The 26,378-nt window shown below is 38.7% G+C and overlaps 1 protein-coding gene across 2 annotated transcripts in view; it reads left to right on the top strand.

The window, feature by feature from the left end:
- Arid4b (AT-rich interaction domain 4B) overlaps positions 1-26,378 on the top strand; it is a 107,651-nt gene that overhangs the window by 27,259 nt on the left and 54,014 nt on the right. For both annotated transcript variants that reach the window (XM_090318757.1, XM_090318756.1), the window contains exons 4-8: positions 262-327; positions 2,511-2,601; positions 5,739-5,818; positions 13,797-13,888; positions 22,472-22,610. In XM_090318757.1, coding sequence (XP_090174883.1) covers positions 262-327; positions 2,511-2,601; positions 5,739-5,818; positions 13,797-13,888; positions 22,472-22,610 — 468 coding nt within the window. The remainder of the gene's footprint in view (positions 1-261; positions 328-2,510; positions 2,602-5,738; positions 5,819-13,796; positions 13,889-22,471; positions 22,611-26,378) is intronic.

Below are 26,378 nucleotides of genomic sequence, written 5' to 3'. Positions count from 1 at the left end.
ACTACTTGCTAATAGTATTGAATAAGGTATGATGAGTAGAACATGGATTAATTTAGTTGTGATATCATTTTGATTTATCTGTTTTTTTTAAAAGACATAGTTATTTGTTTAAGTAATTTTCCAGTTAATATGCCTAAGAAAATTAGGACCTTCTTTTATAGGCAGTTGTTAGTTTGTATTAGAGTAAAATAATTTGTACATGGGTGTGCTTATTTTGCTTGCTTATGCTTCTGGTGGCTAATTAAATTGATCATTTCTTAGGTGACCTATAGACACGATTCTTCAACAGTGGAAGTTCAGGATGATCACATAAAGGGACCACTGAAGGTAATTGATTTAGAAATTCTAGTATCTGATTTAATAAAATAAAATTCATCATTTTCCCTAAAAAGACTAACAGAAAAAAATGATTTATTATTACATAGGATCTAACAGTGTTTGGCAATGAAATGTTAAAGGAAACCTTGACTGTTTTTACTTAGGTGTTGCAGTACTGCCTCGTTTACTAAAACAATAGGTCTTTTGGTTTTTGGTTTTTTTTCTTCAGGATTAAGAGGTAATGAACTCTAGAAATTAGTGATTTAAGTTGTATGTTCTAAAAAGTGAAAGGTACAAAAACAAAACTTGGGGCTCTTAATTCTTGGAAGCCAATTACTGGAATATGAAATCTCTTAAGGGTCCCTAGATAGTTGCCTTTATTTTCCCCCCTCATTAACTGGTGAAATAAATGCTGTTTTACTTTCTGCTGGTGAGCAAGCTATGTGGAGTGTGGAGAGCCACTATGTGTTCTTTGACTCTTTCTAAACATCTGAAAATGGACATTGGCCTGGCTGGAGCATTTTTTTGTGTGCCAGTCCTAAGGCTTGCACTGGAGCCTGGACATGCTGTCTCTGAGCCTTTTTTGCCCAAGGATAGCAAAGACTTAATGACTGGAGCCACAGCTCCACTCTGGCTCTTTGGTAGTTAATTGGAGGTAAGGGACTCGTGGATTTTCCTGCCCGGGCTGCTGCTGGAATGCAGTCCTCCGATCTCAGCTTCTTGAGTAGATAGAATTACAGGCATGAGCCACCAGTGCCTGGCTAACTAGGAAGAGCTAAGAAATGCTGAGCATTGTGAAACCCTGTACACATGTTAAAAAAATGTTACAATGTAGGTGTCTATCTGTGAGGTTGATTATTTTTTTTGCCTGTCCTGGGACTTGAACTTAGGTCCTGGGCCCTGTCCCTGAGCCCTGTGGCACTCAAGGGCTAAGCATTCCACCACAGGAGCAACAGCATCACTTCTGGCTTTTTCTGAGTAGTTTATCAGATATGAGTCACACAGACTTTTCTGCCCTCGCTGGCTTCGAACCATGATCCTCAGATCTCAGCCTCCTTAGTAGCTAGGATTGTAGATGTCTATCTGTCAGTTTTAACTATTGAATTATCAGAACTTTAACTGAGTCTTCTCCAAGAGCTTTTGTGTTTCATTTATGCTAGTCACTGAGGAATAAAACAAAGTTTGGAGGTGTGTGTGTGTGTGTGTGTGTGTGTGTGTGTGTGTGTGTATGTGTTTAGAATATGAGTTGTTCCCTATTTCCTATCAGTAGATAGTGTCAGCATTTGGGTGTCTTGCGAGGAGGAGGAGGAAGAAGGGAAGGAGGAAGAGGAAGGGAAGGAGTGGGAGGAAGAAGAAGGAAAAGAGGTAAAAGAAGTAGGAGGTGGAGGACGGAGGGGAAGGAAGAGGAAGAAAGGAAGGAGGAGGAGAAGGAATTATTTAATCTTATTATGTTTTCAGTATTAATTTTAGATGAACAAAACCACCTAGGCTGGGCCAGGAATGTGACCTAGGGGTTAAAGTGCTTGCGTAGCATGCATGAAGACCCCGGGTTCAATTCCTCAGTACCACATACATAGAAAAAGCCAGAAGTGGTGCTGTGGCTCAAGTGGCAGAGCGCTAAGCTTGAGAAAGCCCAAGGACAGTGCTCAGGCTCAAGCTCAGGACTGGCAAAAAAAAAAAAAAAAAGGAAGGAAGGAAAGACAGACAGACCTAGGTCATTTGAATATTAAAAAAGTAATAGTGTGTGTCTACTGATTCCTTTAATGGTTCTAGGGTTTCCTTTTGGGCATTGCATGAATCCTATACAGTGAGCAACAGATTACTACCAGAATTTTCATATTAGATGGAAAATAGTTATAAAAGACAATTGTAGGTCTTCAGACTACTTTTTCATTGTATCTCACTCCTTGAAAGAACAATGACTATGGTGCAAGGACAGCCGATTTCTCACAAAATGAAAAGACTTGAGAGGTTTTAAGAGCAAAAGTTTTCAGAGCAGTACTTAAGATACTATTTGCCTTTTCCACTGTGTTAATGTTTGCATGAATGGTACAAAAGCATTGGTGGAGAAAACTCCTGGCCTTTTGAACAACAAATCAAAATGTACACTCATTCTTTTTCTAGCATTCATTTTTTTTGCTAGCTTTGCTTTATTTATCTTTTAAAAATCCTAACATTTAAAAATATTTTAGGTAGGAGCTATTGTGGAAGTGAAGAATGTTGATGGTGCATATCAGGAAGCTGTTATCAATAAATTAACAGATGCAAGTTGGTACACTGTAGGTAAGAAAATAGTCTTTTAAACTTACTTTTAATTATGTAGAAGTTCAGCTAAATTTCCTCAATTCTTTTCTCTAATGCCATACATGTCATTGCTATTAAATTTTCTAGAGGCTTAAAAAACCTAGCAACCTATCTGTATGTATGTATGTATAAGTTGAAATTGTTTAATATATATTGCATGCAATTAGTTTTCTGGCTTTTTAAATTCCCAAGTATAATTTACAAAAATTGCTTTTTTTTCTATCTTAATCATTTTATAAGTGTGGAGTTGAGTAGCATTGGAGATTTTCAACTGTATTGTATGTCATTATAGCTGATGAACAATAGTTTCTTTTCTCATGATTTTTTCAGTCACTTTGTAACTGGGATACGTGGTAGGTTGTGGATTATCTTTAGTGTGTGCATGTTATCCTAGTATTTCTCTATTTCTGAGAAATAGGTTGAAGGAACACATGTGCTTCTGAAGCTCTTATAGTTACTGAACCGTGTTTTCCTAAAAGGGACTCCCATGAACCATTTTCCCAGTTTTGTCAGATTTGTGTTTATTGACTTCTGGTATTTTGAGTTAAACTTTTGTCTGTTTAGTATTAATGTGCTCTACTATGATTACTAGTGAGCTTTTTCATAACTCTGCTTTTAACTTTAATTTTCATGTAATGAATATTTGGTCTTTTTATTTTTTAATTTTTTATTTTTTTGGACCACTTGGTTGGTTTGTACTTTCTGTCAAACACTCTCCTAAACTATACCTCCACCATAGATAGCACCCTTTTGTTTTGATGACGTTTACCATCAGGTCTTTATGCCCAGGCTGGCCGGGACCTCCGTAATCTAGCTGTGCTTCCCATGTAGTGGGAACGGCAGGTGTGTCTCTGTTGTGTACAGCTCTTAGTCCAGATGACTGTCAGGAACTTTCTGTCTAGACTGGCCTCCAGCCATGATTCTCCCACAGTGCAACTCCTAGTCCCGAGGATTACAGGCAAGCATTGTGATCATCTTTTGTAGTTTTAATAAAGTCTTCCTTAGGCAGGGTGCTGGTAGCTCTCTCCTGTAATCCTAGCTGGTGAGGCAACTGAAGTCTGGATATCCTGGTTGAGGCCAAGCCTGGCAGAGAAGTCTTTGAGACTTTTGTTTCCAGTTAACCAGCAAAATGCTACTAAAGTAGTGCTCTGGTTCACATGGTAAGTGCTTAGTCTTGAGTGGAAAACCTCGGCCTCAGGACCAGCATATACATGTACACACAGCACACTACCACTTCCTGAGCCCAGTGTGAGTGGATGGAGTGCCCTCTTATCCCAGCACTGGGCAGATAGTCAGGAGAGTTCTAATTTTGAGGCCAGCCTGGGCTATAAATCGAGTTTTGGGCAGCATAGATTGTGTAGGGTGAGGCCCATCTTTCTATTTTACCTTTCTCATTGCTTTCTTCTTCCTTTTCTTTCTTGTATAAATTTTACTTTGTAAGATATTCTTCATCCCCTTTATACGAATAGCATTTATTTCATCCTAAAATTTATTTTTTCAAACTCTGAAATAGTGGTTAAAATATTATTTCAGTCTTACTAAGTTCTTACTCTTCAGCGATTCAGAAATGAGGGGTTGTATGCCTAGTAAAGTGTCTGTTGTGATTTTAGAATTTGGTAGTCTTGAAGTAGCATAGGTGAGCTTTGCAGGTATGAGAAATGTGGTGAAGTAAAGGAAAGGTGATAGATTTTGAGGACTATAAAGGAATTGCAGAACTATGAATATTACATGTGGTAAGTTTAATTGAAAATTAAGTGTAGTAAGTCTCATTAATATGACACTTCAATCATTGCATGTCTTAATGACAGCATTAAATATGCAGTAAAATATTTATCACAATGCAAAGGCTCATGTAATGTGTAAAACCTAATTTTGTTGTTAAATAGAAATGGTACAGTGTTAAACTCAAGATCTAATGACTATTTTTAGGTATACTATTTCTGTCCATGATTTATAAGATATGTAATATATCTCAAAGTTATATGTCATAAAACTATGCATGTATTCTACATTCACAAACTTACTGTAATTATGCCTAAGGTATTTTAGAACTTCTATTTTTTAATTTTCCCCCTCAGCTTCTGTACTTTGCCATCCTGAGACTGAGCTTAGGAGCTGCTGCATATCTGCAAGTTCTCTACCATTGAGCCACATCCCAAGCCCCTTAGCTGTATTGAGGAATACAACTTTATACAGCACTCAACTTGATGATTGTATTATCACAATCATGTTACTGCCACCGTTGCTTCCAGTAAATATTTTAGTGCTTCTTTCGGTGGTTTGTACTTTAAAGTGGTGATTTTTAATGGTGATGGGGTGATTTCTTCTCCCCAAACATTTGCAATACTTGGACATTTGTTGTCATGACTGTTAAGAGTGGGGAGGCTGTAATGCTGGTAAATACGGGGCAGTAGCCAGCATAAGCCTGCCATACGGACAGTTAGATGGTATGGTATGAGTGCTGAAATTGAGGCTTCATGAACATAATGAAAATCTAGCCTACATTTTAAAGAGGCATTTTTATATACATTTGTAAGTTTTCTGTTTCTGAAGTAAATCTGTGTTTTATCAGCAAGAAAATTTGCTTTTTATCATTTTGAGGATTAAATTAGAATTTATAGTTTCCTCCCTAAATGCTAGCTTCCTACTCTTTGTTTTCCTGATTCAAGAAAGATTTTTTATTTTAGATATTTTCCTTCGTTGGAAATTAGAAAAAGTACTAAAATAATTATAATTTAAATATATCCATTAAAAAATGAAATGGGCTGGGTGCTGGTGGCTTAATGCCTATCATCCTAGCTACTCAGGAGATCGAGATCTGAGGATCGTGATTTGAAGCCAGACCCAGGCAGAAAAGTCCAGGAGTCTTACTAAATTACTCAGAAAAAGCTGGAAGTGGAGCTGTGGCTCAAATGGTGGCGTGCTGGCCTTGAGCAAAAGAGCCCAGGCGCTGAGATCAATCAAGCCCCGGGACTGGAGGAAAAGGGGGGGGGGGGGGAGAAATGCAAACTGAATTCCACATTAATTTTAAACATGTAATACGCAAATGGTATAGTATCATTTTGTTGGCCTTTGGATGGCTCTTCAGTGCTTCTGTTTTTACTTTCTTCACCTAGTTTTTGATGATGGAGATGAGAAGACATTGAGACGATCTTCACTCTGCCTGAAAGGAGAGAGGCATTTTGCTGAAAGTGAAGTAAGTAAGCACGTCCTAAGTGAAAAGATCTTAATACTCTGTATGTGGAGGAGGGGAAGGGTTTGTTTTCTAAACGTAAGTGCTTGTTCATCAGGAAAATTCATCCACACATAACACTATAACATTATAATGAGAAGTATAGCCATCAGGTCGCCCCCTCCCTCCCTCCCTCCCTCTTTCCCTCTCTCCCTCTCTCCCCTTGTGTAGTTAAGTGTTTTTGCACAAATTAAAAGAAAAAATCGTGGGCTTCTTTAGTTGTGTTCCCCACTTGTAGGGTGTGAACATGGGGCCTTGTGCTTAGTGGACATTTGATCTGCCACTTGAGCAATGCCTCTGTCTTGTGTGTATTTTACATTGGGTCTCACCTTTTACTTGGCTGGCCTGGGACTACAGTCTTCCTACTCATTGATCCGTGTAGCTAGGTGCACTGGCACACACCACTGTACCTGGCTTGGTGTCTGAGATGGGTTATTGCTAGGTTTTCTCAAACTGACCTTGAATTGCAGTCCTCGTGGTCTCCTCCTGGGTTAGCTAGGATTATAGATTTTGATATCTTAGCGCCCCCCCCACCCCCAATTTCTTTTCTTTTTTTTTCTTTTGTCAGTCATGAGGCTTGAACTCTGGGCCTGGGTGCTGCGCTGTCCTTGAGATCTTCAGCTCAAGGCTATGGCCCTACCCCTGAGCCACAGTGCCACTTACAGTATTTTAGTGGTTAATTGGAGATAAGAGTCTCAGGGTCTTTAGTGCCTGGGCTGGCTTTGAACAGTGATCCTCAGATCTCAGGCCTCTGAGTGGCTAGGATTACAGGCATGAGCCACCGCGCTCAGCCCCCCAATTTCTTAAAACAGTTCCACCATGTACTTCAGACTGACTTTGAATTAAGCTTTTCCTGCTTCTACTTCCTAGAAAATGATAGGATTTACAGCTTTTAAGTCTATTTTCTATATACTTTTAAAATTGGTAAATAATTACAAAATGTGGCCTGGAGTGTAGCCTAGTGGTAGAGTGCTTTCCTAGCATGCACAAAGCCCTGGGTTCGATTCCTTGGTACCACCAACACAGAAAAAGGCAGAAGCAATGCTGTGGCTCAAGCTGTACAGCGTTAGCTGTGAGAAAGCCCAAGGACAGTGCCCAGGCCTTGAATTCAAGCCCCAGTACTGACCAAAAAAAAAAAAAAAAAAAAGAATGTGTTGGTTGATTTGTTCCATTAACTATATCATGTAAAAGTTAAAGGATATAGGGCCGGGAGTTTGGCCTAGTGGTAGCGTGCTTGCCTAGCATGCATGAAGACCTGGGTTTGATTCCTCGGTACCACATACATAGGAAAAAAAAAAAAGCCAGGAATGGTGCTGAGGCTCAAGTGGTAGAGCTCTAGCCTTGAGAAAGTCCAAGGACAGTGCTCAGGCCCTGAGCTCAAGCCCAGGACTAGCAAAAAAAAAAAAAAACAAAACTTAAAGGATATAAAGATAATCCATACAGTCCATGGCTTCTGAGAATGAACATTATTTCTTTACCTGTACTTCTTTTTATGTATAGTGTGATGCTCTCACTAGAATGTGTCACCATTTCTTCCTAGTTATTGGCGTTGAGTAGGGTTGAGTAAGTGAGAGTGCTTACATATGTTGTTACATTCTCTCCCCAACTTACTGGTAAAGAAAGGAGTTGTCAATGATTGGTCAAGCCATTTTGTAGCATGAAAGCTATGCTTTTCATTTGAAAATTGTGCCAAGAGGTGAGAGTTCATAAAGCTTTGTAAGGCAGTGGGATTGCAATTTGGCATTTAAAGATTAGACATTATTACATGTGGTGTTATATTTTCTAATATAATTGATCGATACTAATTGGAGCCTAGTGTGGCTAAACTGTTATTTCTTTTCTAGGCCTTCAGTTGAAGGCATTATTAAGCTGTTATACTGTTTTTTTGTTTTGTTTTGTTTTGTTTTGTTTTGTTTTGACAATAGCTTTGCTTCCCTCAATGATTAAATTTCCTTTAAAATTTAGAATTTGGAACAAGTCTTCTATACTATTGATAAGCTTACATTCTTCCACCTTGTTGTTGTTCTGTCTTAATAGACTTGTTGATATTTCCAGGTTATTCTCATACTTTCTTTTCTTTATTTCTGCTGGATGCTCTCTACTTGTTGGAACATTACTTTTTAAACCAGTAGACATGTTTCCTTGGAACTCTAGGGTATATTTCATGAGCTTTCCTTCTGAATTTGATCTTTATCCTTTGATCTTTTTGTACTTTTGTACTCCCTGCCTATTTTTGTTGTATGTTCTTTCTGTTACTTATTTCCCCTGAGAGATTTTAAGTTACTTTGAAGAAATGATTAAGAAATTCTTCATCTTGATAGGTCCTCTTCTTACCAGCAGTTTTGTCTACACGAAAGCCTTCAATAAACATGTCTGGCCTTTTCTATATATTTGGTACTGAGGAATCAAACCCCCAGGTCTTTGTGCATGCTAGGCAAGCACTCTACCACTAGGCCAAACTCCTGGCCCATAATAATGTATTTATGTAATTATTATATATAACTTCATTTCCCTTAGGCAAAGAACTATTACAGTTATTTTTAACCAGTGAATAAAAACTTGCTCGGCACCATTGGCTCCCGCCTGTAATCCTAGCTACTCAGGAGGCTGAGAACTGAGGAAGGAGGTTCAATGCCAGCCTGGGCACAAAAAGACTCTGAAACTCATATCTCTAGTAAACCATCAGAAAACTGGAAGTGGCGCAGTGGTGCAGTGGTAGAGCTCTAGCTTCGAACTGGAGAGCTCAGGGATAGCGTCCAGGCCCAGAATTCAAGCTCTACAAACTAACAACAACAACAAAACCAAAAAATAACAACAACAAAAAACAAACAAAAGACCCCCCCCCAAAACTTGTCACTTCTTTTGCCTAATTGAGGCTTTTGTGTGTGTGTGTGTGTGTGTGTGTGTGTGTGTATAGAGAAATAACTGAAATAATACTTTTTTCTAATTTTTTGTTTGTCAATTGTGAGGATTAAAATCTGGGCCTCTTTGCTGTCCCTGAGCCTCTTTCTGCTCAAAGCTAGTGCTTTGCTATTTGAGCCACAGCTCCACTTCCAGGCTTTGACTGGTTCATTGGAGATAAGAGTCTTTTTTTTTTTTAAACTTAAAAATATTTCTTTATTTAATAAACATGTTTTGAACACTTAGTTTTATGCAGAGTCTTATTTTACCACTAAAGGAGTTGAGGGATAAGTAGGATGCTATTTGTATTAATAATTTATTGCATTCTGTAATATAATTATTTTGAGGATAATTTTTAATAATCTTTTTAATTTTAATGTATAGAGGGGTTACAGTTATACTTACAAGGGAGATAAGAGTCTTATGCGGACTTTTCTCCCTGGGTTGGCTTTGAACTGTGATCCTGGGATCTCAGCCTCCTGAGTAGCTAGGGTTACAGGTGTGAGTCACTGGGTGTCAGATTTAAAATAATAATAAAAAAATTTACCAGAGGAATTTTAAATTTGAATAATTCATAAGACAGGTGTAGGGTGAAATAGTGTGGCTGTGTATTATTTTGTACTTGCAGGATAGATCTGTCTTCTTGTGTCTATGTAGGAGTGTACTTTTCTTTGTGATTTGCTAGAGGGAAATTAGAAGGCTGACAAAGGATTTCATTACTCCCTTCCCATACCACATGCTCTGTTAAAGAGGCAACGGTGACTTGTGGAATTTATATCTGGAATTTATAATATTCCATCAATTGTAGTAGACAAAATAAGTCATCAAAAATATTTAAAACTTGACTCAACTAAACCCTGTGCAAACATGGTCAGGATTTATTTATTTATTCCCTTTATTTTATATTTTCCTTCAGTGCTGGGTTCATCCTATGGCTTTGTGTGTGCTAGGCTATTGGCATTCCCCTCTGTTGGATATTTTGAAAGCCTATTGCAGATAATGGTAGTAATAATTCGGTAGTATTAGAAGGAAGCTATATTCTACTAACAATATGTTGGTCACTAGATTTTCATAATGAGATGATAAGTGACTTAAGTTCTCAGACTGAAATAATCACTTGTTCCAGCCTTAAAAAGTTTAAATTTGAGTGTTACCCACTGCACACCATTTGTTGTACAATTTAGGTATTTCTGTGGAGCATTGCTAATCAGAGTATTATCACAAACCGGATGCATCATCTGGTTTTTTTGTATGCTTTTTATTACGAGCCATTGAAGATTCTGTAAGGAAAGTTATAGAAGATTGCAGATTCACATTTCCTCTATCCAGGTTTCAGTAACAGAGCACCGTCCATTCCCTCCTAGGCAAGCTCTTTGTTCCTTTATCTCCTAGGGGTCTGTGTATGTGTTCTTCAGGTCTAAGACAAGGAGAATTTTGCCTTCTCCCAGTCTTCTCTGCCTCTTGAAATTGTCCTTTTCCTGGGCATAGATTTATTGAAGCTACAGCCAAAGTATCTTGTTTCTTTTACTTCATGCTCATTAGATAGTAGGGAAATTTTCTTTTTCAGAATCATAATATATTTTTTCTAAGCAGTTTTTTTCCTATGGTAATTGAAATAACAGATTGTTAAAATTAAAATCATAGTAATACAAGTATCTGCTTTTAAGAGATCAGCTTTATAATTTTTATGGGAGGGGAGCGTGACTCTACCTATGAATTTAACAGAAAGTGGGCCTGGATTTTTTTTTTTAATGTTTCCCAGATAACTTTCTTTTGAAATTTCCATCTTAAAATATTTGATTTATGTTTGGGACAGCTTTTGCCTCCAGTATAGTGTTTATTTCTTTATTTTTGTCAGGTTTGAACTCATGTGTGTGTGATGTGTGCATGCACATGCTTGGTCCTGTGGGGTCTTGGGACTTGAATATGGGCGTTGGATGTTTGCCCTTAACTTTTTGACTCAAGGTTGACACTCCACCATTTGAACCATACCTGCAACTCCAAGTCCAGCTTTTTGTTGGTTAATTGGAGATAAGATTCTCACCAACATTTCTTCAAACTGTCATCCTCAGATCTGTTTTTTCAGTAGCAAGAATGACAGAAATAAGCCACTCGCACTCGACTGAGAACTCATTGTTTTGTGCTTGCTAGGCAAGTGTTCTGCCATTCGAGCCACACCTCTAGCCCTTTGTGCTCTTGATTATTCTTGAGAAGGGGTCTTGCTTCTTGCCTGATGGAAGATAGGCCTTTTTAGGCTTCTTTTGATGGCTGTGATGACAGCAGCTGACACTGTGCCCAACCCGGTCTGGGGATTTTTCTGCTGGCTTGAAACTGCTCTGTCTCAGCCTCCCATACTCCTAGGTTGACAGGTATGAGCACCATACCCTGGCTCCAATAGTATTTTGAATGCTTGATTTCATTTGCATTGGGTTAGTTCATCAGAAGATCAGACTTCTTACCCCATTAACGTTAGGATTTTTACCTTTTGAGGGAATGTATGCAGTCATTTATAGCTAGTTCTTCCCCCCCCAACACACAGAGAAAGAGAAATAAGGTCTTACTGTGTAGCCTAAGCTGTCCTAGAATTGCTAGCATTTCCTTTGGAGCCTAAGCAGTCCTCCACTCAAGGTCTTCCTGCTGCCTCCTCTCGAGTACTTAAGTTGTAGGTATGCAACACTATGTATGGACTCCCTCCATATTCTTTGTAGCTGGATATCTACATATATATCTTAGGTATAGCCTATTGATTATACAAAAATGGTTGCTACTTTACTTTCCCCTTTCACAGTTTATTTTTTCCTGCTACTGGATGTTGAGCTCTTGCTTTATAGCTGGGCTGGCCTAGACTGCAGTCCTCCTCTTTGTTTCCTTGTGTGGCTGTTAATGACAGGTGTACAGGCATGTGTCATTGCATCCTGTCATTGATGGAAATGGAGTCTCATCAATGTTTGTGCCTGACTGGCCTCAAAATCCTATCCCCATCTTTGCCTATCAAGTAGTAAAATTACACACTTAAGCCACTGCCCCTGTCTTAGCTGATTATTTTCAGTTAAATAATTTCAATGTAAAAATAAAATGTAAGCTTCCCCTCCCAACCTATCCTTTCCTCTCCCACATCCTGGGGCCTAAACTTAGGGTTTGGGTACTGTTTCTGAACTGTTTTCCTTAATGCTTTTGTGCTTAGGGCTAGCACTCTTACCACTTGAACAACAGCTCTACTTCCAGCCTTTTGATGGTTAGTTGGAGATAAGAGTCTCAGAGATTCATGCTTTGGGCTGGCTTCAGATTCAGATCCCCAGTTCTCAACCTCCTGAGTAACTAGGATTAGAGGCATGAACCACTGGCACCCTACCCTTTATAGCTATCATTTTAGAAGGTCTTTTGCTTTTTGCCAGGGTTAGTTTTGGGCTAACATTCTCCTATCCATGCCTTCCAGGTGAAAATGGTTTTTTTTTTGGTTTGTTTGTGTGGGGATCTTACCAACTTTTTGCCTGGAACATACCTGATAACTCTATCCCTATCCTTCTGTCTCCTCCTTGTTAGAGTTTCATTATGTCTGGGCTGGCTTCAAACTTGAGATCCCTCTTGTCAGCCTTCTAGGTGCTAGGATTATACACTATGTGCTACTGTACCTGGAAAGCATTCCTTTTCCTATATTTACATTAGTTTAGTCTCTGTTGTTAGATATAATGTGTGAGAGAGAGAGAGGAAGGGAGGGAGAGAGGGAGAAGGAGAAATTCAGGACCTAGTTACTATCCCTGAGCTTTCTGCTTTACCGTTTGAACTCTAGTTCCACTCTGGCTTCTTGGTGGTAATTTAGAGATAAGTGTCTTGCTGGAACTGACTTCAGACAGAGATCTTCAGATTTCAGTTTCCTGGTAGCTAGAATTATAGGTGTGAGCCACCGGGACCTAGCCCAGACACCTTGTCTTATACTATTCTGATTTGTAACTTTTGGTAGTTTTCTTACCTGAGTTTCTCATCTTTCTGCTGCGCTAAGAAGGTGCTACGAGTTTCTCATCTTTCTTTACATCCTTGTAGTGTTACCAGGAATCTTCTTTTCTAGTGTTCATGAAATTATCTCCAGCAGCAGATATTCTACTGGGATTTGTGAAAGGGAAGAGCAACTGTGGAAATCTTAACAATGTAGAGAAAGAATGCCTGCATTTGATATTCAGAACCAACATTAGAATAGCATCTTTGAATTGGTTACTTTAACTTTGTAGATGTATAAACCTTTTTGGGATCTGTGAAAGTCAGAAAAATCGATAGGTATCTGATATTCAGAAAGAAGATGTCATTCAAAAATAATCACCTTTCTTTTTGCTTCCAACCATTATGACCAGTCATTGTCTAAGAACCATTCCTTTGGAATGGGAGTGAGTAGAGAAGGGCGTTGATGCGGACTGTGCAGTTGACTACTGACTGCTCTCATACCAAGTACGGTATTGGCTGATGTAGACGCATAAAGAAAAGGAAATTAAATGTGGAAAAACTAATGCTTTACATTGTGTTTGGAAAAGGTTTATTTCAGAAATGTTTACCAAAATGATAATGTAGCCTCTTCAGAGTCCTCTTTCGAGTAATGGCATTTATCCTGGTAATTTTGTTTGATCACTTTTTACAAATTTTGGTTTTTAGATTATTTCATGATTTCCTATGCACAAGGAATTTGAATTGCAATTGACCCCAGTCTAGGAATTAGATCCTTATAAAATAGATGGTGTTCCTTTACACATCTCTATCTGCAGAGCTGTTTTTGTTTTTTTAATCATTTATATGCCTTAGCCTTTTTATATGTAATTAGGAATCATGTAGAAGAACAGACAGATTTTCTTTCCCTTTTCCCCCTAGCAATGGGCTTATTCATCTTTATTCTGAAATCTTTGTAACTAAGATTTTTTTTTATATTTAGAAAGTGTTGTTTCTGTGGGGAAAATTTTTAATCTCAAAATCTGAACATACTAAACTGATTTGATTTAAAAAGAAGCAGGCACTTGCAAAGTAATAACTTTTGATGGGTTTATGTTCTTACCCACAGACATTAGACCAGCTCCCACTCACCAACCCTGAGCATTTTGGCACTCCAGTCATAGGAAAGAAAACAAATAGAGGAAGAAGATCTAATCATATGTAAGTCCATTTTCATAACTGTTAGTTGAACCTGAATTCATTTCTCCTTCTAGTATTGTTTTAATAGTTACTATTTTTAAAATGTAATTTGCACAATGCTAATGAGATTTAATAGTAATTTCCGATCTGATAGTGATTTCAGACTCCTAGGCATGGGTGCTTGATTATCTCCACGCTCTACCAGCCGCACCAGCTGTGCACACCTCCAGTTTTGCTCTTGCGTGTAGCTTGATGGTGGTACTTAGGATGAAACTAGTCAATAATCCTGTTGTGCTTTTTTTCATGTTGGTGTTTCTGTTTCTAGTGCTTTGTTGCCCTGTGGCTATCTCGTTTGTTCGTTCTTTAGTTCTCAGTAGAAGTCCTCTACCTTAATGTGAACCATTTTGCTTTTTCCTTACTCTTCCCTTGACACTACACATGCTTTTCTCTCCTGAATTTTCTAAATTCTTTTATTAGTCAAATGTCATAGATGAAGTTCACTTCTCATCATTATAGTGTTTATTTTCTTTTCTTAAAAGTAACAACAAGAGGGCTCGGAGTTTGGCCTAGTGGTAGAGTGCTTGCCTAGCATGCACAAACACCCAGGTTCGATTCCTCAGAACCCCATATATAGAAAAGCCAGAAGTGGTGCTGTGGCTCAAGTGGCAGGGCACTAGCCTTGAGGAAAAAACCCAAGGACAGTGTGCAGGCCCTGAGTTCAAGCCCCAGAACTGGCACCAAAAAAAAAAAAAAAAAAAAAGTAACAACAAGGGGCCAGGAGTTTGGCATGGTGGTAGAGTGCTTGCCTAGCATGCACGAAGACCCAGGTTCAATTCCTCGGCACCACAGACATAGAAAAAGCTGGAAGTGGTGCTGTGGCTCAAGTGGTAGAGCTGTAGTCTGGAGAAAATCCAAGGACAGTGCTCAGGCCTTGAATTCAAGCCCCCAACAACAAAAACAGCTGAAAGTCCCTCCATGAAACAAAAGAAGGATATTGGAGTGAATTGGACAGGAAAATAAGAGTTTTTCATTTATTTTCTTGGAAGTGGTTTTAAAAATAGTTGTGAATACTTCATTTGGATTAGAGTTTTTTATATGCACGAGCATAAATATTATTAGACTAGCAATTACAAAGAAACATTGATTTGAATGATTAAAAATGAGTGTGTGAATTATTTCTTTCAATGTATAAAATCAGATATTAAGTTCCATTGTGTTTGAGCTTTTGGTAAGTGTTGTCTCATTATTTTAGCTGTATAATACCATATAGGTATTATTTTTATCTTTGTTAAAATTAGGGAAATAAACTTTAGATATATGAATGACCCAATCCAAGGAACACAGGAAGGAAAAGTCAGGTCTTGAATTTACCTTTGCTCATAGCATCTTTTCCCTTTCAGTGGATTGACTCTATTACTTAGGCTAATTAAGTTACTTTCCAAATTAGTTTTTTTTTGTTTTGTTGTCATGGGATTTGAACTCTGAGCCTGGGCGTTGTCTCTGAGCTCTTCAGCTCAAGGGTACCACCCTACCCCTTGAGCCATAGTGCCACTTCTGGTTTTCTGGTAATTAATTGGAGATAAGAGTATCACGGACTTTTTAGTGCTCTGGTTAGCATTTAACCTCCATCCTCAGATCTTAGCCTCCTGAATAGCTAGGATTACAGGTGTGAGCCACCATGTCTGGCTCCAAATTAGTTTTTACATCAAAGACATATGAGACTAATAATTGCATTTAACAAATACTCATTTTTTATGTATTTGTGATTCAAGTGTCATATATGCTACTCTGTGACTTTTTTTTTTTTTTTTACAAGTTTTATCCTCAATTATCAGGTTATTTGCCTATTGGTAGTTTCCTTTATTTGTGACTAAGTTTGCTGTGGCTTGATTATTTTTAAAATATTCAGATTTTAACTTTTATTCTTCTATGTATGACACTTCAATGTGTAGTCTTTCCTCCAGAAAGAAAAAAATGAAATGAAATGACTTTATTAATAAATAAGACCTTTGTTGTATTAGCTCTTTCTCTGGTCTGATAATGTTTCCAGTTTTTCTAGAGGATTTTAAGTTGCTAGAAGTTCACTGAAACAAAGGCTGTGTGTGTGTGTGTGTGTACAGGTGTACGTGTGTGTACGTACCACAACTGACTTTATCCAGGGTCCAGTGGCTCACGCCTGTAATCCTAGCTGCTTAGGATTCTGAGATCTGAGGATCCTGGTTCAAAGCCAGCCTAAACAGGAAAACCTATGAGACTCTTATCTCCAGTTAACCACCAAAAAGCCAGAAGTAGAGGTGGCTCAAATGGTAGAATGCTAACTCTGGATGAAAAAGCTCAGTACCTAGGCCCTGAAGTGAAGCCCTAAGACTGGCACAAAACAACAAGGAAAAAAAGCCTAAGGATCAGACTTCAGTTGTGAAGTAAGATTTTATTTCATTGATCATTAATAGTCCTGTAGCTTTATGCTGAGCTTTAAAAAAGTATAAATGACGATATCAGAGCCTAGAATCGGGATATTAAGAAATGTCAGATCATTGCATTTGTGATGGCTTTAGTTAGTCTGCTCAGTGTTCACTTTGGAGACAGTTGGCTGGAGTTTGAGTTCTTGGTCTGCCACTCTTAATAGCTGGTAACATTGGACAGATTAATCTTATGCCTCACATCTGTAAAATTAAGATACTGGTGTTACATGTATCTTAGGATTGTTGTGAAAATTAAATGAACTTATGAAACTATTTATGTAGCAAAAATGGTGGTTGAGTGATTGCTTTTATCTAAGATGCTTGTAGCCAGAAGTGTTCAGGTTTTGCAATATTTACTTAGACTTAACTGATTGAATCTCCCTTATCCAAACTCTACAATGAACTAAAACAGGAACATTGTGGACTTTGGAGTTTTTAGATTAGGGATATTCAACCTCTTCTGTAAGTATTAAACATCATGTATTCACATAAAAATGAATGATTGAATATCAGTATAGAAGATTATCAGCATGGGGCCGGGAGATTGGCCTAGTGGTTAAAGTGCTTGCCTAGCATGCACGAAGACCCGGGTTCGATTCCTCGGTACCACATACATAGAAAAAAAGCCAGAAGTGGTGCTGAGGCTCAAGTGGTAGAGTTCTAGCCTTGAGAAAGTTCAAGGACAGTGCTCAGGCCCTGAGCCCAGGCCAGGACTGGCAAAAAAAAAAAAAAAAAAAAAGAAGATTATCAGCATGATGAGCATTTAATCATACATGAATATGTCCTTGAATATTTGTGGAAATTCTGACAGTGGGACTACTTTTTTGCTGTATAATTTGAACTTTAGGAAAACATTTTTATATAAATATTGGAAATTTAATTTATCAAGAAAGGACCTGAGACTCTTATCTCCACTTAACCTCTAGAGAATGGGAACTGAGGCTTGGCTCAGGTTAGGGCGGTAGCCTTGAGCTGAAGAGTTCAGGCACAATGCCTGGCCTAGTTCAAGCCCCATGACCCGCCCCCCCCCCAAAAAAAAGAATGTGTAATGACAATTTTTCTATGGGATTACGTTGTATACATGCAAAATAAAGGCAGGTAGAGGTTGAGAAATTGCTGCTTTTTTGCTAATCTGACTTTCCTTGCTTGTCCCTCATCCTTCACTGTTGAGGTCAGTCAATTTCACTGCCAAGAGGCCTGACAGCCTTTTTACTTTGTGTTCAAGCATCCATACATCAGCCTCAGAAGAAAATGCTATAGGTTAAAATTGCATTTCCTCAGAGTTCATCCTCTTGTTTGTCCTAAGTGATTTGCTAGCTCTCTACATCTCCAGGATATTCTTCTTACCTTCATTTCTGCTTCCATTACTCTGTTGATAAAAGTCTTTCATTATGGTTCTTTGCCACTCCAGATATGTTTTGACCAGACATCACTGGCTCACACCTGTAATCCTAGCTACTCAGGAAGCTGAGATCTGAAGATCTTGTGGTTTGGAAGTTGTCCCAGGAGGAAAATCAGAGAGACTCGTATCTCCAGATAACCAGCAAAAGTCAGAAGTAGAGGAGTGATTCAAGTGGTAGAATACCAGCTATGAGCCAAGACACATGGAGAGCAGCAGGCCCTAATTTCAGTCCCTAGTTAGTACCTACCTGTACATGTTTTCAATGTAAAGATACATGAGGTTATTTTTTTCTCAGTGCTTTTGGGATGTCATTGTTAGAAAAATGTACCACAACCTTTGTTTTCCTTTAGCTTGATTCTCTCTTTGTCCTTCCTTCCCCTTTCATTGTACTACAGGGCTCTTAGGGCTCTTTTGCTTCAGGTTATTTTTGAGATAGGCTCTTCCTTGTTGCATGGGTCCAGCTTTGGAGCACAGTCTTTCTACTCATGACCTCTCTTTAGCTTAGTGAAGTTGTACACCAACATACTTAGCTTTGTTGAGATAGGGTTCTCACTGTTGACCTGGGTTGTCCTTGACCTATTATCTTCCCCATCTTTGCCTCCCAAGTAGCTGGGGTTACTGGTGTGAGGTACTAACATTTTGTCGCAATTTTTTAAACTTCCTTTGGGGTATTGAACCTACAGTCTCAGACATACTATGCAAATGAAGTTCAAGATTTAAAAAATTATTATCTTCTGCCTCATTGATTGTTTAAAGCAAATTATTAATCCTTTAACTTGATTGAATTTTGCCCTTTTAGCCATTGTGTGTAGAGGTTGTTTTTCTGGATGTATTTTTCTACATTTCCCTCCCTTGATTTTTTCCAGTAACCTGACAAGGATATATTTACAACTGTTATGGTAGCAGAGCAGTTTGCTTACTGCTGATGTTTTCTCCCTCTTCAGAAAAAGAATAAAACACCTAAAAGTGTATAATGATAGTTAACAGGGATTACTTATAAGAATAGGTTATACTGTGTTACACTATTAAGTTATACCTGACAGTGATTTGACTTAGTTGTTACAGATTTATGATCTTACTACGTTTTTGTAAATATATAATTGACATACAATAAACATCACCCTTTCTAAGTATATAGCTAGTAGTTTTAGTATATTCACAAAATCATGTAAATGTTGCCACTGTGTTTTAATTGTTTCGGCTGTTTCCACATAAGAATTTGACTTATTATCTATCTGTGTCCATAAATATTATTGTCTAAGAACCTATAAACGATCAGTCTTTCTGCTAGATTTACAAGTAATAGATGTCAATTTATAGTAGAAATTTTATGTGCTGTGGAAATAAGAATAAGAGCAGGACAAAGGGAGATAGAGTGGTGAGTGGGATGTGAATTGTAAGAAAGAATCACTGACTGACTTTGAGAGAGCTATAAAGAAGATGCAGCTGTTCACTAGTCTGGGGAAAGAACCAAGAACAGGGAGTATTGCGTTAGAAAGACCTAGTGGAGAAAAGGCCAGGGCTTGGCTTTTACAGATGGGAAAATAAGTTGAGTCTACTCAGAAAAGTGGATATGAGAGTACTGGAATAAGTAAGTAGGAAAGGAGTCCTTACTCAGGTCAGGATGATTTTAAAGTAGAGTGTGGAGATTTAAGATGAATAAATGCTTATCTAGACAAAACTTGATTTTGAGTCTGGAGCCTTCATGCTTATTAAGTCTTCTTTTTTTTTCTCCTGTTTCGTTGGTCGTGAGGCTTGAACTCTGGTCCTATCCTTGAGCTTTTCAGATCAAAGGTAGTGCTCTACCACTTGAGCCATAGTACCACTTAAGTTAAAATTTGTTAAAGGATATGTATGTATGTATATGTAAATATATACATATGTATGTTAGTTGGATAAAGTTCAGTTGCATCTCTGTTAAATAGATTCTTCTTCTTCTTCTTCTTCTTCTTCTTCTTCTTCTTCTTCTTCTTTATTATTATTATTATTATTATTGTCAATTGTAGGGCTTGAACTCTGGCCTGGGCACCGTCCCTGAACTCAAGACTAACACTCTACTACTTGAGCCACAGATCCAATTCTGGTTTTCTGGTGATTAACTGGAGATAAAGAGTCTCATAGACTTTTCACGCTTGGGTTGTCTTTAGACTTACTTCAATCCTCAGATCTTAGTCTCCTGTGTTGCTAGGGTTACAGGTATGAGCCATTGGCGCCCAGCTTGACTAATGTTTTTTTGTTTGTTTTTGTTTTTGTGGGTTATGGGGCTTGAACTAGGCCTGGGTGCTGTCCCTGAGCTCTTAAGCTGTAGGCTACGCCCTACCCTTGAGCCAAGCCCCACTTCCCAGTTTCTAGAGGTTAATTGGAGGTAAGAGTCTCAGGTCCTTTTGTGCCCAGGCTGGCTTTGAACCTTGATCCTCAGATCTCAGCTTCCTGAGTAGCTAGGATGACAGGCGTGAGCCACTGCACTCCGGCTTTGATTCATGTTTTTTACTCCAAATCAACATTTTCTATTGTTTTTGCTTATTAGTCTGGGCCTTATTCTTTATATTGTGATCATCTATCATAAAGTGATTGAGAACAGCCATAAAACCCCAATTGAATGTCTTCTGTGACTGTTTTGAAATAGCAAAAGTTATACTGTTGAGTTTAGTGTGTTTAGTTATTCAAACATGGAGTGATGAAAACCATTATCCTTGTAGAAATACATACAGTTTTTAAAATCAGGGCTATGACATTTGTTTTTACTAAGGAAGCTCGTTCCCACACATATGTAAATTATATGTACTACTAATAATTAAGTATTCATGCCACCCATGATCTGCTTTGTAAGTATGCATGGAACTTCTTCAAGTTCCACTTAAAATATAATACTTCTAGTAGTAGACTTTGCAATTTTACTTTTTTCTAACAGATAGGGAACTGAAATTTGAAATTATTTGGTATCTGAAATCAAGTAGTTATTCCTCATGTCAATCTAAAATGTTTAATATTTTTTAATTTATCTCATGTGTGTGCGAGAGAGGGGGGAGGATAGGGAGAGAGAAGGAGAAAGAGGGGGGAGGAGAGGGAGAGAGAGAAAAAAGATGGTCCTGGAGCTTGAACTAAGAACCTGGGCATTATCTCTGAATTTTTTATTCAAGACTATCCAGCCCTCTACAATTTGAGCCACTTCGGGCTTTTTTGCTGGTTTATTGAAGATAAGAATCTCATGGACTTTGTAAAGCCTGGACTGGCTTTGAACTTAATTTCTTAGATCTCAGCCTCCTGAGTAGGTAGGATTATAGGCAGGAACTACCAGCACCCCATTAAGAAAAAATTGATTGTTTTGGGTTAGGGATTAAACCTAGGACCTCATGCATTCTAAGTACATGCTCTACAGTAGAGTTAGCAGTACCAGCCCCAATGGGACATAGTTAATATGCTATCTCACATGTTTTGGGTTAATGTATGTAGTCTCTGCTATCACACAAATATTTCAGTCCTTATAGGAAATTAATGCAGTATGTGTGAATGTGTATTTTATAAAATGGAAACGTATTGCAGTCTGTTTAGTTAACATTTTTTGTTAACGTTGCTGATTAATCTGGGCATTTTGAGCTCTTGGCTGTTAAATCTTTCTTCAGGGCCAGGAGTTCAGCCTAGTGGTAGAGCGCTTACCTAGCATGCACGAAGACCTGGGTTCGATTCCTTGGTACCACATACATAGAAAAAGCTGGAAGTGGTGCTGTGGGTCATGTGGTAGAGTTCTAGCCTTGAGAAAGCCCAAGGACAGTGCTCAGGTCCTTAGTTCAAGACCCAAGACAAAAAACAAATAATAGTAATCTTTCTTCAGAACTGCTTGTTCCCTTTCTTTAACATAACTGAAGGGGAGTTAATCTAGTTTCAAATACTTTTCCTTCTGATAGGTACCACTCTCATTTCCTAGTCCAGTGTTGTATGCTGCTGTGAAGCATTTTAAGTTATGAAAGGGGAGTTTGCATGCATTTTAGGGATGGGGCAGTGGTAGTGACCATCTCACTAGATTGCCCCTGCTCTCTACTCTTAACCTCCAGTTGATCAATGTCTTCTTTCTAAATTCCCTGGATTCCTGAAATATTGAATTGAAATTTAGTATATTGTAGTGTAAATCTGAGATGTTTATGGGGCCTTCAGCATTTTTTTCAGGGTGTGTGTGGCATTTCTGGTGTTTGAACTCAAAAGTTTTTGCCTGGTAAGCAGGCATTTTACCATCTCAACCATGCCTTCGTCTCTTTGTGCTTCAGGCAGTTTTCAGTAGGTTCTTGGGATGACAGCATTCCATTGCCCACCTTCCATTGGTGAGTGGAGGTCTCACAAGCTTTCCCAGGCTGGACTACCTCTACCTCCTGACTAGAGTCAGCTCTGTGTGCCTCCTCTACTCGAGGCCTTCAGCTTGTTGACATTTTTTTGTGTGTGTGCCAGTCTTGGAGCTTGAGCTCCAAATGTATCATGGTGTACTTGCTAGGGCGCTGACCTTGAGCACAAGCAGGCTCAGGAACAGTACCCAGGCCCAGAGTTCAAGACATAGGACTGGCATACACTAAAAGAGGATAGGAATGGGCTATGGTTTTCGTTAAAGGTAAGCTTTAGAAACTTTTTACTGGCGCTTTTTTGGACGCTTAAGAAATTGCTGTAAGTTCTGAAATTCCTAAACTCATCATTGGCATATTTATTTATTTATGTGATGATATATAGAAATACCGATTTCTTTTTTCTCTCTAGACCAGAAGAAGAGTCTTCATCATCTTCCAGTGATGAAGATGAGGATGATAGGAAGCAGACTGATGAACTACTAGGCAAAGTTGTATGTGTAGATTACATTAGCCTGGATAAAAAGAAAGCCTTGTGGTTTCCTGCATTGGTGAGTAGCTTCAGTATAAAAATTCTAATATGCAAATTTATTTTAAAAAACATCCCATTTTCTTTTCTTTTTTTTTTTTTTTTTGCCAGTCCTGGGCTTGAGCTCAGGGCCTGAGCACTGTCCTTGGACTTTCTCAAGGCTAGAGCTCTACCACTTGAGCCTCAGCACCACTTCCGGCTTTTTTCTATGTATGTGGTACCGAGGAATCGAACCCGGGTCTTCATGCATGCTAGGCAAGCACTTTAACCACTAGGCCAAACTCCCGGCCCCAAAACATCCCATTTTCTTACTACTGTTTTTCCTAGATATATAATAGAACATGTTTCTTATGTTAACACAAAGATTCCTTTTAAAGTTCTCTTTGAATACAAAGCATTCTTGATGGCCTCCAGTCAGAGAAAATCTTGATAATCTTAGAAGCTAGGTTATGAGAGTTGATTTCATTAAAATTTTGGGTAGAAAATTTATAATGCAGACTTGTAGGCTTCCCAAATTTCTCATGAAATTTAGAATACAAAAGAAAGATGGACACCTTTTAGGTTGATATATGTTTTCCTGCTACTTATCGGGCCTTAGCATTTAACTACTGTTTTTGTATGTTGTTAGCCTGATCACTGTCATTGAACTTTTCTACTTAATACCAGCACTTCTGGTTTTTTGGTAGTTAATTGGAGATGAGAGCCTCATGTACAGGCTTGCTTTGAATTATGAGCCTCATGTCTCAGCCTGAGATATGCCAGTGGGATGAGCCACTGCCTGGCTTTTGATGCTAATCTCAGTCTTATTTATTAAGTATACTTTGTGTATAATCATGAATGCAAATACATTTCACCTAGTCTTTGACTTTCTCTGTAATTTTTTTTTGGTTTTGGGGTTTGAACTCTGGGCTTGAGCACTGTCCCTGAGCTCTTCAGCTCAAGGCTACTTCTTTACCCCTTGAGCCACAGCACCACTTTGGTTTTCTGGTGGTTAATTGGAGAGAAGAGAGTCTCACAGACTTCCATGACTGGGCTGACTTGGAACCACGATCCTCAGATTTCAGAATCCTGAGTAGTTAGGATTACAGGCGTGAGCCTGCGGTGCTTGGCGGTAATGAATTTTCTATCTGCTTTGTAATGTTTCCTATTTTCGGACTCTAGATCCCAAGTTGAGTAGGTGGAATTTCCTATTGCTTTCTTAATTCTGAGGGGCTTCCTTATCAAAAGTATTCTTATTAGGGTCTCATTGGTCCAAGCACCTAAAACAAGTTAGCAGGTAACAGAAAGTCTTAAATTCATTGATTTTGATAATGCTAGACCTTTTAGCAAGTTGGAAGGGTTTTGTATAGCAGATTATTGTCCCAATATCTTTGAAAAATTTGACTTGGTTACCCTTCAACTAATCTTTTGTTAGACAGCAAAACAAAAAAACTTTGTTTTTTGTTTGTTTTTACAGAAAATACAAGTTTAACTAATTAAACACCATAGTTTAATGAGGATTTGACTCCTGGAAGAAAGATTTCAGTTCTTTACATAGTAGAACATTCCAGATTTCAAACTAGAGATAAATTCATGATCAGTGTACTTTTTAGAACTATCTTAAACTCTTAAAATTTATTGTGTCTAAAATATTTTAGCCTCAGATAATTTTATTTCATAATTTTATCTGAGGCTAAAATAGGTTATTAGGTTGATAATCGTTTCTTTTGTCCAACATATCCTTGCTACCTAGGTACAGATTTCAAATACCATTAGCCTTCCTCCTTCCTAGAAACAGATGGCAAAAATGATTCTCTCACCTGGGCACCAGGTGACTCACACCTGTAATCCTAACTACTCAGGAGGCTGAGATTTGAGGATCTCAGTTCTAAACCAGTCCTGGCATAGAAATCCTCTCCAATTAATCACTGAAAAAGCCAGAGTCGTGCTATAGCACAAGTGGTAGAGTGCTAATGTTTCTGTTTTTTTTTTTTTTTTTTTTTTTGGTTTGTCATGGGGCTTGAACTCTAGGCCTGGGCACTGTTCCTGAGCTCTACAACTCAAGGGTACCACCCTACCCCAGGGCCCCAGCGTTGTTCCTGAGCTCTTCAGCTCAAGGCTACTGCCCTGCCCCTTGAGCCACAGCACCACTTCCCATTTTCTAGTGATTAATTGGAGATGAGTCTCAGGTTCTTTGGTGCCAAGTCTAGCTTTGAACAGAGATTTCTCAAATCTCAGCCTCCAGAGTAGCTAGGATTACAGGCATGAGCCACCAAGCCCAGCTGCTAATCTTTTTTCTACTTATATAAACACAATTATCTCTGGTGTTTCTTTTTTCTTTTTTGCTCATCCTGGAGACTGAACTCAGGGCCTGAGCACTGTCTTTGGGCTTTCCTCAAGACTAGTTCTTTACCATTTGAGCCACAACAACACTTCCAGCTTTTCTATGTATGTGGTACCAAGGAATCAAACCTGGGTCTTTGTGCATGTACCACTGGGCCAAACTCTCAGCCCCTGGTGTTTCTTAATCCTTTGTCTTTTGTCACCACTTTATATCCAAGCTCTACTATCTTACTGGGTGATTTTTAGTAGCTGTGTGTTTGAACTCTTTGACTGATATGTCCATTTTCTTTATAGCAGTCAGAGCAATTTTGTGTGCTTGCATGTGTGTGTGTGTGTTTGTTGGCCAATCCTGGGGATTGAACTCAGAGTCTGGATGCTGTCTCTGACCTTTTTTGCTCAAGGCTAGCACTCTTATCACTTGAGCCACAGCTCTACTTCCTACATTGTGTTGGTTAATTGGAGATAGTCTCACAGAGACTTTCCTGACTGGCTGTCTACAAACCATAATCCTCTTATCTCAGTTTATTGAGGAGCTAGGATTATAGGCATGAGCCACCAGTGTCCAGCTATTAATAGTTTTCTAGACTCTGGAAATTATTTTGGTTATGATATAGTTCTGTCTCTTTTCTGTTTCTGCCAAAAACAGCCTGTGGCTTCAAGGCTGGTCACAACTATTATTATTCTTTTCGTATTGTATCTATATCAGTAGTCTGCATTATTCAGGAATCTGGAAGGTTGGAGGATATCAGCTTAAAAATCATGCGTGTTGAGCCAGGCCCGGTGGCTCACATCTGTAATCCTAGCTACTCAGGAGGCTGAGGTCTGAGAATCTCTGTTCAAAGCCAGACTGGGCACTAATTATCTCCAATTAATCACTAGAAAACAGGAAGTGGTGCTGTGGCTCAAGGGGTAGGACGGTAGCCGTGACCTGAAATGCTCAGGGACAACGCCAGGCCTAGGGTAGAGTGGTAGCTTTGATCTGAAGAGCTCAGGGATAGCGCCCAGGCCCAGATTTCAAGCCCCTTAACACCCCCCTCCAAAAAAAAAAAAGGAAAAAAATGTCATGTGTGTTCCATGTATGTGTGCTGAAGCTTAACCCTAGACCAAAACTTGTTTTTAAGCTTACTTTTAAAAAGAATTTAAAGTGGGGTGCTGGTAGCTCAGGTCTATAATTATAGCTACTCAGAAGGCTGAGATCTGAGGATTGAGGTTCAAAGCCAGCCCAGGCACAAAAGTCCATGAGACTCCTATCTCTAATTAACCACTAGAAAACCAGAAGTGGCGCTCTGGTTCAAGTGGTAGAGCAGTAGCCTTGAGCTGAAATGTTCAGGCACAATGCCCAGACCCAGAGTTCAAGCCCTACAACCAACCCAAAAGAAAAAAGAATCTTAACTAGTAAGCACTTGTGTGATTCCTTTTAAATGTGATTTAAGGCTGTGATAGCTTAGTGATACAGTACTTGTCTAGC

The sequence above is a fragment of the Megascapheus bottae genome, chromosome 26 (assembly GCF_031878675.1).
Source record: "Megascapheus bottae isolate mThoBot1 chromosome 26, mThoBot2.hap1, whole genome shotgun sequence".
Lineage (NCBI taxonomy): Eukaryota > Metazoa > Chordata > Mammalia > Rodentia > Geomyidae > Megascapheus > Megascapheus bottae.
This window is presented reverse-complemented; position numbering and strand designations above follow the sequence as displayed.